Consider the following 13,022-nt stretch of genomic DNA (forward strand, 5'->3'; position numbering starts at 1 on the left):
TACAAACTTTAAATTCTTTGCGGCACCTCAAGTTATATAGCATTGCAAGCTGCGGTTATAGTATTGCAACCTTTTTTAAACCTAAAAGGCACCTTTTTCACTCTATTACCTAACTGAAATCGAAGAAAAAAAATAAAGGCCCATTTTAAAATTTGTCAGTTTTTTTCAATTTTTTTTAAATTTCAAGCTCTTTGCAGCACCTCAAGATGTTGCAATATTGCAATCAAATTTTCAATTATTCTTTATGGACCTAAAAGGCAACTTTTCCCTATTATTACCAAACTAAAATCCAAAAAAAAAAATTTCCACCTTACTACATATCTATAGATCTGTACTTTCTAAAACAAGCAAAAGCAATAACTCGACAGCGCAGTGACTTGAATATATCAAATTTAATGTGGGATTTTTTGGCTACAAGTGTGGTTATGTGTCTATTTTTTTTCAATCGGTGGGTACCTAAAAGTCACATTCCATCTTCGGATACTATTAACAGTATGCCAGGGATTAATCGCTAAATAACTCGCCAAGAATAACACAATATATTCACTAAAATTGCTAAATTCACGCCAAAACATTTCATAACTATTGTACGTCTGTGTCATGTAAGGGGTTCTCTGACATAACAAGCTTATTATAGAATATACGAAGAAGTTTTGGGTAGATCGCTCCCCCCCCCCTTGGTTTATTGTCAAATTCAACTTAATGTCAGGAAATTCATTAATTACTGCAGGCATCTGCTCTACAATTGACGGATTCCAGGGCAAACAGCATGTCATGAAATAATACGTTTTTCAATGCTTCAAAGCAGATCCGATAGACAGACAGATGAATGCAAGCAATAATTTTGAATTGCACCTACTAAATGACAACTTGCGTTATCAGTTCTATCGAGAGATAAAGACATTCATTGGAGGCAATGAAATCGAGAATAGAGGTATTATATGATACTTGCAACATTTCAGTGCTTCTAGTAATGAAAATGGTCAGCGAATTTGCACCTATATTTTATTCCATATTTAGGAGGAAATTTTCGCAGTTTTCTCTATGAAAAGAAAATGTGTTTTTCTCTTTCTGAGAAACATTATGGAAGCTAAATTGATGAACTAATTGCAATTTGCAAACTGTCATTTTATGCTCATATGGTATTCTTCAACTGAGTAGTATCAATTTAATTTTACATTACACATCTACAAGGAGCAAACAAATCACAGTGTCATAATGCAATCTATATATATAAAACATTAACGTTCGTATAACTGAAATCGCTCTTATTACTTATTAAGGAATGGCTGCAATGAAATGTAAACATATCTATGTATGAAAGCAAATTGCTTTATTCAGCGTTTTTACAGCTGCACTTTATTCAAGACGTAGCTAATTAAATAAAATTATTATATTATATATGCTTCTCGCTATATCCAACACTTCATTCAATCAGAAAATGTAAAAGAAATTCAGAAATAAACTTTGATCGGAAAATTTAATAATCGAGAATGAAAATAGGTTTAACTATTACCATGGATACTCACTATGATTTAACTACTGGAAATAGATGACTTCAACACTTTTAATTTCCCAAAAAGGTTTTTGTATTATCTTAAAACTCAAAATTATCTTTATAATGATACCGATTTTCTTTCTATAGAGTTTTTTTTCTTTAATTGTAATAAATTCTTCTAATTTATTTTACAATGTTATGATGCTTTTAATGTTAGGTTTGATTTGGTTTAATTTGGCTTGAAATAAGCTTTTTCAGAGTAACGCTCACTTCAATAGTTTTTTTGACGTTATGAAATTCAAACTCATCCATCAAAATATTCAATCGAGTGCTTTTGATGATAATTAAGATGAAAAATAACTTTTTTCATAATTTATTACGAAATAGGTTTTTCACTTCCGCTTATATTTCATAATATATACACTTTTAAATTGTGCCTACAATAATTTGTTACATAAGGATTCAGTTCAAGTCTTATTTTTGAGAAATATTAAAGAAAACTAAATTTTTAAAAATGAATTTGAACCAAATAAAAACCAAAAATTAATCAGCAATCTATGTGAGTAAGCAGTTCGCCAAAAGCGTCTATTATAAAATAATGCATAATTAGGGATTATACCCAAGCAAAATCATAGCCGCAAGAATTTATCCCATTCTTATTGGATCTTCCTATATGCGTATTTTCAAATGTATATTTAATTAGTTTTATTTCCAACGTGAAATTTTATCAAACAAATACAGAAAGCGTCAATGACAAACAGTGCGTCGATATTTTGCATAAGTACTGCATACGCTTTTAAACTCAAAATATAATTCCAAGGCTATTTCAAATATATTTCATGCCACTTTCATTGAAAGAGAAAGTATTTTTTTTTCTCAAACGCCGAATTTCAGATAATGCTCTAAATGTGCTTATCTATACGACTGAATTTCGAGGTCAACTGCTTTCTACCATCTCGCCATTATCACGGCATCTTCAAATAACATCATAAACTAATTGTCCTTTAACTTAGGCTGACCTTTCTGTATTTAAATGAAGTTACGAAATTGAAGAACATTGAACTTCCTGCTTATTTCGCCATTTTCATCCAGGACTATTTGCATGCAACAGTTAGTCGCAAATCAGATAAGGCAAATTTGATTCAGTGGATTAACTTCATTTACTTGACCTATTAATAAATAAAAAAATCGTCTTGTATAAGAAATATCATGAATAAGAAATGTTATGAAATGGTCATTAAATCAAAAATATTACAATGAATGATTTAAATAATTTGAATTATTTAAAAGATTCTTACTTAAAGACATTTTATCAGATTGAATTGAATTATTATCCTATCATTTTCGTATTAAAAGATGTAATATTTGATATTAAACATCTTATAATATTGCTGCGTGGCTTTTACCTAAATCATATAATTCTTATTTAATTTCTATGTATTTAATCTTTACCTTTTATTTCAATTTTCCAACATATTATAGGCATACATTTTAAAATATGTTGCATCCTCTTTATCCTAACTTAAATTTTGCTAGTAAAAGACAAACCCATCACAGAATTTCATGGGTTTTTAAATATTAAATTTGTATTTCAAAAGAAAATATGTGACATTTCTAGACTATTATAAATATATTTTTGAAAAGCAGCTTAAGTATAAGTTACTGCCTTTTGAAAGCGTTGATATTTGCCAACGAGCAAATGCAGTTGACATTTAAAAGTTCGGGAGATTCCAAAAGAACTTTGCTGCTTCATGTCATTATTAAATTAAATTAAGAAGATTTATATTTTTATAGATTATAAAGATAAACATATCCACAGTTCTTAAGTTTTATTGGAGCCATTTACTCATATAAAGAGAGATCATAGAAAATAGAAAAGAATATTTATTAAATATATTAATTTTAAATATTTAAATCGAGTAAAAAGGATTTGAATTAAAATATAAAGAAATGTCTCAAGCTGAAAAGTTATAGTAATAATCAATAATTATTACCAAAACTGTTGAATTATTGATTATTACCACAACTGTAATAATCAATATCATTAAAGAATCAACATTATTGATTATTAACAATAATAATTGTTTTTTACATCGCCCTTCCCCACATATTCATCTAATTAATATGCATAGTGGCGATATACTTTCGATTTGGCAAGAATGTTGGAATCAAGAAATCGAAAATAACTGCATTTTACTAATCCGACAATTGGAATGTTGCCTGTTGCTTTCGATGGACTGATGTAAAATTAACTAGACTACAAATTGGTCACACCCGCCTAACTCACGAACATCTTCTGTTTGTCCAGAGGTTACCGATGTACTCGTATTGCAGAGCTAACTTTACAGTTTTACATATTTTAATTGAATGTCCCAAATTTAATTTTTATCGCATGCATTTCTTTACTTCATCATCATTAGATTTGCTTGAACTTGTTGGAGAACAAACTCACCGAAATATTCTCAAATTTTTAAGAGCTATTAATTTTATCCGTTTTATATAAATATCACTGTTGTTTTTTTAAAAAAACTTTTTGTTTTTTTAAAGCCATAGACTTTTATCTTATTTAAAGCTTCGTATCTTTTTATAAATGCTTCTTTTAATAAAATGTTTTTATCAATCTTTTAGCCTGGTGGAAACATACTTTTATTTCTCATTTAATTGTGTGGTAATATATTCATACCATGTGTCTTGGCGCAGCATAGCCAACACTGGCTCCTGTGTCATAAAAATCCAAACCAACCAACCAAACAATAATTCAACTTTTTTGATTAATAAAATCTATTTCGATCGAAGAAAACACGAATGCAGTTTTTTAACACGCAATTTATTTTAAATCAATTAAATCAAATCAATTTATTTTAAATCAATTAAATCAAATCAATTTATTTTAAATCAATTAAATCAAATCAATTTATTTTAAATCAATTAAATCAACTCAAATTATTTTAAATCAAAGTTTACGCAAACAATTTTCTTATTAACTAGTTAAAACGGTGCACATGTTCACAACTTCTGATTTATCCGTTTCGGTTGTGCACTATCTGTGATGTTATAAATATTCTTTTTCATGTTTATTCACCTTCGAATCAGAAGAATTAAATTGGCCATTAAAATATATCGATAAAATTGATATAATTGCCAGAAAAATTATAGATTTATTGATATAAAAATATTTTTTTTTTCAATTTATTGAACAAAGCTCCTGATAATTAGTACAGTTTCAACCAGTGGAGTGTCGTAGAATGTATAATGCATAGCAAGCGAAAATTAGTTTTCCAAAAATTATTAAAAATTTGTCACATGAAAAAAATTATTCTTGAATTTTGTTTATAATTTAAAATGTAGAGTATAATGATATAGAAATTTGAGAAAAGTTTAAATTTAAACATTTAAAAATAGAAATAAGATAAAAATATTTCATTTATTTAAAAAAACGAAATATTCATTCAAAAAAATTCATTCTTTGTTTGTTTTCTCCCTGATATACATATTATTACAATTTATTCGATCCATGAACATAACATATTATTTTCACAAATTAAAATATGGATAAAACATAAATTTATCATACCGATTGATAGTCTGTTGATAGAAAAATAATAATTTTAAAAATATCTGATAATTTTTTTCTAAATTTATGAACTTTATTTGATTTTTTATATATTAAATTTGGTCGTTCCTTCATTTAAACAAGGAATTAATATTTAGATTATTAATAAAGTCAATAAACGCTATTTTTGTAATCGCATAACTAAATAAAAAAAAATTACTCAATTGATAACAAATTTTAACAAGCTTTATATGATGTGTAAAATTGGAAATGTGTAATTTAAATTTTTAAAAAAGTGGAGATTTACCTGTTGAAAAGAACCACTGAATTTATTTAATCAACTTTTTTAAAAATATTTCAAGAAAGCATTTCTACATGTGAGGAATTTCTTTAAATAAATAATATATCAAAATGTTCCTTTTTCTAGAAACTGGGAGAAAGGATGAAGAAAGAAAAGACTGTCGATAAAGTTGAAAATTCTTCTTTGGATTTACTGAGATATCCCCAACTCAGAAAGAAATTCATCATCATCACTTTCTGTTGGTAAGTTTCAAATGCAACAAGTTTGTTTCTAAAAGCGAAGATTAATTATTAACAATAAGCATTTTTACACATCAAATTCTTTGAAATATTATTACTAAATTTCAAAAGTTTTAACACTACAGTGTTAAAGAGGATTCAAAATCTAAACAGATGAACCTAAATGAGGAAGAAACTACAATATGGGAATTTTCGAAATACAATGACAACCGGTATCTTCATTTAGAAACCAATAATTACTTTTTATATACATATAATATATTACTGAAAATAGAGTTAAAAAGGCATAGTAAATTTTCACAGCTATTTTTTTTATTTAAAGAAAGTAACTTCATATTTTCAGAAATCACTTTCCTTTTTTATTATAAATAAGCAGTTTAGTTTAGTTATATTAACGTCCTTATTTAAAGCAATACTAATTTTAAACCGCGGTCAGATGACGAGAACAACACCTGGATAGCGCCTTCCTCTCCAAGCTTTCATATCATGACACACCAGCGGATGGACGTTTGCTCCCGACGGATTTGGAGTGCATCATGCCTGCTTACACGCTGGTTCTTCGGTGGATTTGGGTCTTGAACCTGAGACTTTCCGGTACCAGGCCACTGAAACTCTTTTATGAATTAGTAATCTCTTACACATCCTCGGTTGTTCGTTTCAAAACGTTGGCAAATGAATTTCAGTCCCAATCAACGTTGGCACAGAAACAATCACAATAGTTCAACAAATACTTTTTTCTAAAAAAATAAATCAACAAATTTGTAAATATAGAATTTTACTGTTTATTTAATCATAATTGAGCACGAAAAACTCCCTTTCGCAAATAAAAATGCTCAAGAGCAATTTCATATTTATTTGTGTTCTTTTTCGATCATTTTACAGACTATCTTTGCCTGTTGTGCCATCAAATTCTGTGGATAATAAATAGTTAATTGTATTCTCAGCATGAGAGAAAAAACATGACATTAAACCAAGGAAAAACTTTTAAATTCTAAACAGATGTTGACATACTTCGATCAATCTCTCACTATTTTTAAGTAAAACATTAAGATTCTGTTTTGGAATTATTTTGAATATGGACTTCGTTCTTTCGAACAGTGCTCAGAAGAAGGGGCGAAATCTGAACTAGCATCGTCCTTTAATCCTAAAACCAATCATCAGGAATATATCTGACCCCGATGAGCTTAATACTTATTATTTCGGGGAAATTTGAGATTCAAACTCAGTCGATCAGGTCCTACAGTACAAATTCTTCCAGCAGCTACTGCTGTCTTCATTCAGTGTCGATAAAGAAAAGTTAGAGAATTAAAAAATAAAAAAAGGATATAGCAAAAAATAACAAAAATAAATTCCGTCAAATAAATTACCTTTTTAAAAATTATTCAGCTTTATTTACTTTGATTTCTACGAATTCTTCTAATGATATTTGGAGAAAGATCATTAGTTTTAAAAAAATATATTAATAATTTTAATATAATGAAATATATGGATAATTAATAAATAATAGTATAGATAAATAGTGAAAAAACATTAAGTATATGATATTAAATTACTTAACGTACCAAATTTAAATAAGGAACTGTAAGATGCGTGATAAAGTTTGTTTTTATGTAAAATTTCACATGTAATTATATAATTAGTCATTATAATCTGAACGCAGTGATATTTTGAATACATTCAAAAATTTCTCAAGCAAAAAAAATTGGGTCCTACAGTACGATTAGGTCCTACAGTACAGTTCTTTTTTGTGGAAGTTAAGATATTAAGGTTCAGCCTTTTGTTTGAAGTGTCACATTTTTTAAATCCAACAAAATGTATCCATATTATTTATTATTCCTATCCTTTTATCACTATAAGTACGAGAAACATTTGCGTATAAAAGGATTTATTTATCGAAAAATTGATTCCTATAATATTTTTTTATATATATTAGTATCATGAGGAGGAATCCTTAAATATTAACAGCTTAAAACAGCTATTTGAAGAATCTTATACCAAGTGCTTCTATGTCTTTTATCATTACATGAAACAATTACATGTAAAAAGATTTATTTATTGAAAAATTGACTCCTTTAGTAAATTCTTTACATATATTATCATCACGATCTGGAATCTTTAGGTATTAATAGCTTAAGAAGCTATTTGGAGAATCCTCTACCAAATATTTTTATGTGCCAAATGATTGTTTTTTTCTTTATACTTCAGGATGGCGAACATCATGTCGTATTACGGACTTCAGCTAAATATCTCTAATTTGGCTGGAAATGAATTCATTAATTTCTTTCTCCTGGGTATTGCGGAAGTTCCTGGTTATTTGAGCAGTTGGTTCTTCATGGAACGTTTTGGCCGACGCTGGTGTTCCGTGGCAGGCTTCTTGCTTACCGGAGTTGTATGCATGATGTCAGCTATTGGTAAAATATCATTTTTTGTTTGCTTGTTTTAAAATTAAGCAAAGCATTTTTATATGCGATGTCCCTAAATTCCTACACACTTTGAATAACTATTACATTAATTTTTAATAACATTAATTAAAATTGTAGAATTGTTATTCTTTTACAGAATTTTATCACTGATGAAAATAATCAATGTTATCTTGAAAGCAATGTTGATAATGCAGATGTAATTTCATATGTCACAGAACAAAACCTTTGCATTTAATAGCATTTTTCTTTTATGGTTGCTCTCAATTCTCCCATGAAATACAGTCTGTCCAAAAAAATAAATCTCATCTTTTCGACGATACACAGTCTGTCAAAAAAAAAAAAAAATCAACTGTCATTCCTATAATTTTTTATCTGTCAAAAATGAAATCTGTCGTCGGTTATACATAATTTGTCAAAAAATGAGATCCCGACACGTCGATTGTACAGAGTCTGCTCAAAAAGATACTATCACTAAAGACATACTCTAAAGTAGAAAAAAGAACCGTTTAATAAAACTTTTATCCTTCAAAATATTTCCCTTCTCTACTAATACACCCTTTAACATGTATTCATATCTGCAATTGTTCCTGGAAATCGTTTTTTGCTACCAAATGTAAGATTTGTAGCAAAAATTTCTTCTTTCGCGGGTATTATTTCAAACAAACAACTCCTTCTGATGGATTTCAACTTTGAGAACAAAAGAAATTCCGCAAAGTCAAATATGAAGAATTACGTTCTCTAACGACACGTTCTAGAATGTTTGGAAATGATGAAGCAATGTCTGGCTAGCTGCGACATGATTCATGTTTTATTAATGAGTGAAGTAACAAGGCCTAGATTTTGTTCCATTGCGATATGTCTACAGATTATCAGCCAAAATTCTAAGAATGTGTTTCTTCTAGTGTTTCTCTATTTCAGAGATGGTTAATTGTGGCTAGTACAAATAAAATTATGTATTTGTTCAACATAATGTGGAAAGACGTACAGTTCTTGGATAGTCTTTGATATTTCTGGTAGATTTGTATATTCGGTATCAATCACGACATTGGAATCGAATAAAACAATTATCTCTAGAAAATTTTTGAAATATCTAACACGTTTCAGCAAAATTTTGTCAAATTTACATATTTTTTTTATTTTATTTGCATATTTGTTTACATTTTGTTTTTCACACGTGTTTGCTTTGCCTTTCCAGCTTTAAAACAAAAAAAAAAAAAACCGTCAGTTACAGAAAGATATAATTAATAAAAGATCCGTCCAGTGACAATGTGATTTAGCGTTCTTGAAACGTAGTTAAGGTTCGCTTTAAAAGCTGATGCTAATCAAATTCAGTACAAAGAGATTTACGTTAACGCTCAAATTCAAAATTCGACTTCTTTTAGGACAGATTTCGAGTGATGATCCTTATGTTTCTATTAAAAGAATTGTCCATTCTTTAGAAAATTTTCCTCAAAAGAAATTAATCTGATGATCATGGGGTAAATTAATGGTAACCTTATTATATCTTTATTAGAATTCTTTTAATTTATATTCTTATGTCGTAATGATAATCAATTCCATGTAATGATAATCAATAGTTTGGATTGTGAAAATTTATTGCATATTTTTGTGTGATAGTTAACCAAGGTGAAGAGATGAAATAAACTTAAACAAAATCGAATAAAAGCAATTTCTTAATAAGTATAAAGGCAATTAAAAATTTCTTAAGATCAGAATTTTCCTTTCATACAGTTTTAATTCTCTGTGTATTCATTTCAATGTATAAAAGTAAAGAAATATTTCAGTTATATATAGTGTTAAATAAATAATTTCTCAATTGGCTTGTAGCCTTAATAACAGAAATCGATTTTTTTTAAATATTTGATTAAACTCGGGGCAATTCTATTTGCCTTGTTGTAAAATAAAGAAAAGTTAGTCAAACTTCTATTCTTTACAGGAATGCCAATTCTTCACTCAATTTCATCGGATCATACCTTTGCAAAAATAATATTTAATGCTACAATTTAAAATGTAATAGGAGTTCTCAAAAGAAATGAATTGATGAAATAATTTTTTACAAAAAATATCATTCATAATTTAATACAGCTAATATGCAGACACTTTTAGCGTACTCTTGCATATATTTTAAATATTTAAGAATAATTATGTTTAAATGGAACAAAAAATAAGTAAGCATATTTAAACATGTTTTATATTATAAATGTTAATGACATTACACATCATTAATATACATTAAAAACTTCTTAGACCATTTTTCAATGTTTAAAGCAAACATTCCAGCAATTTTAATATTGCATGCTGTTTATAACAATATATTATAAAAACAAAAAGAAAGATAAATAAAGTTGTTGGATTGTTGAACTTTCTTAAGAATCATTTCATTCTGCCAAACTTGTTTTCAGTGATTTTGAAAATAAAATTTAAAATTTCTAAATAACCTAACATCCAAAATTTCTAAGATTTGAGACCTAAAATAAGTCACGTAATTCTACTGGTTTTATCATCAACATAGTCTTATAATCCAATTTCTAAAAATGATGTCGAAAAATTCATGAATTGATGATGATGGTAATGATCATGATGCCTAAAAATCCAACTATTTAATTTTATTTCAAAAATAGGATGGCTGACAAACAATTTTCATTCGTTTATTTCATTTAAAATTTAACATTTATTTAATTAATTAATTATTCAATTATTCGCTCCTTTTTTATCGCTTATGGCTTATTTCTTTTCCAGAATTCCCTCACAATGACATCATCTGCTCCATGCTCGGAAAATACTTTGCAGCTCTGACATTTATGGCCACTTACCAGCAGAGTTCCGAATTGTATCCTACTGTGGTAAGGTCTCTTGGAATGGGCATGAGTAGCACAGTGGCCATGTTAGTCACTCTCATAGTTCCATACATAGTCTATCTTGTAAGTATTTAAAGCATATTTATATAACATGTTCATAAGAGTTATATTCAATAAAGTAAAAATTCTTCAGTAAAGTACCATAAATTTACAGATTCAGACAGCAGTACAGAAAGTAAGCAATTGCACAAACCAATACATTTAAACATTGCAGAGGTACGAGACTCTTTATAACTTCATTATGAAATAGATGAAAATAATAAACGAGTTTGAGGAACAGTTATTTAATTATTTTCTAAGTTTCACATTTCACAAGACAAGACAAAACAAACACGAACACGGACATACCAACACACACTTCAAATAAAATTTAATAATGACTCCCAAGGAAGATCATGGGAAATATACCTTGATGTTAATAAGATAACACCCTCTGTTGTATCAAAAAAGAAGGTAGTTGAGTTATGTAACAGCTACAATATTAAATAAGCAGGCGAACAAATTGATAAAGAATTGTAAATCCAAATAATCATTAATTGTAACGGTGTACGAAACGATAACATTGGCTTCATTATGCAGTTTTTAATAGCAATATCTAGTAAGTTAATAAAGTAGTAAATATTGGATAATAAAATCATAAGGTATGTCATTTTTAATTTTGAATCGACCTCCTCAATATAATTAAATTATAGATGGCATAAATTAAAGTTTGGATAACTATTCTGTCTTTACTTTGTCATGCAGCTTTTGGTGAAGTGATTTCATTCAATTTTCGAAAAAGAAATGTTCTCAAAACAGGTATAAATGGAACAATAAAGATTCTTTTCTACTCTATATTGCATATTTTGTTGTATTTCGAATTTTTTTTAAAAGTCTAACAATTACATTGTTCTGATATCATCAGAAATAGGTAGAGATAAAATATATCTGAAAAATATAGTTTTATAAGCGGAAATAATTAGACAAATTAGAAGTTTATAATAATAAGAATCATTATTAGAAATTATATTCCGTTTTTCCTCTTTCTATAGAAAGTACAATAAAAAAAATTGAGTTCTTACAAAACTCATTCAAAATTATTTGATTTTTTTTAAAAAACAAAATTGTGTTCTGGTCGAATAGAGGCAGAAATTTAAGATTTTGTCATTTCATCGTGCAGATGGGCGAAAAAGATTCGTCAGGGTAAAACATCTTAGCGCAGAAATTGCGAGAAAAAAATAGAATCGATTCAGATGTTGTCAACGGTTCAAATTCTTTAGATTCATATCGTAATGCCTCTTTTGTAATTTAAAAACAAAACTTAAATTGAATCAAAATTAAATAGAGCTATGTTAGGCTGTTTTGTCCTATCATATAGCATGAATCTCTATTAAATAAAGTTTTTTTATCACGATTTATTTACTTTGTATTAAGGAAGGGAGAAAGTTAATAGAAAGTATTTTTAGTGGTAATAATACCTTTTTTCCATATATTTTTGAAACGAACTATTCGTCTGGAAATACTACTTATATTTAGTATACATTTTTAAAAATCAGTATATTTTTATTATAAATATACCAAAGAACGATTTAAAAAATCCTATTTATATTAAAGTAAATTGATTCGTATACGAATTTCTAATAATAATACTTCTTCTTCCTGGTTTTTTTAAAATGACATTTTAAATATAAAATTTATAGTCATTTATTTTTTATTGTTTTAACAGAAAGTAGATAAGAAATAATTTAGAATTTGTAAAGAAATTTGCCCTATATTTTTCCTTAAACAGTAAAGAAATAGATTAATTATTTCAAAACTTAAGTATTATTAATACTGAAATTAGTCTCTTATTATATATGTTACGGCCAAAGCCCGAAATCGGCCAGATCGCGAATTGGCCGGCCAATTCGCGATCTGGCCAACGTTGCTGTAAACTTACCGGCCAATGTCCGATCTTTTCTTGATTTCGGGCTTTGGCCGGCCAATTCGCGAAATGGCTGGGGACGATCGGCCAAAGTAGAAAGAAAGGAATCAAGAGCACATTGTTTTACACCCTGTTAAAAATGAAGTATTTAAAAATGAGTACTTCTGTGTACTGTTTTTTTTAAGTGCAACTGTTTCAGAAACGAGTTCAAATATAAGTGACACGTCTGAGTTAAAAATAATCTTGT

The 13,022-nt window shown here is 27.9% G+C and overlaps 1 protein-coding gene across 2 annotated transcripts in view; it reads left to right on the forward strand.

Moving 5' to 3' along the window:
• LOC129958323 (organic cation transporter protein-like) overlaps positions 1–13,022 on the forward strand; it is an 84,408-nt gene that overhangs the window by 59,867 nt on the left and 11,519 nt on the right. For both annotated transcript variants that reach the window (XM_056070733.1, XM_056070725.1), the window contains exons 7-9: positions 5,479–5,594; positions 7,797–8,002; positions 10,754–10,935. In XM_056070733.1, coding sequence (XP_055926708.1) covers positions 5,479–5,594; positions 7,797–8,002; positions 10,754–10,935 — 504 coding nt within the window. The remainder of the gene's footprint in view (positions 1–5,478; positions 5,595–7,796; positions 8,003–10,753; positions 10,936–13,022) is intronic.

This window comes from Argiope bruennichi, chromosome 2, assembly GCF_947563725.1.
Source record: "Argiope bruennichi chromosome 2, qqArgBrue1.1, whole genome shotgun sequence".
In the NCBI taxonomy this organism is placed as follows: Eukaryota; Metazoa; Arthropoda; class Arachnida; order Araneae; family Araneidae; genus Argiope; species Argiope bruennichi.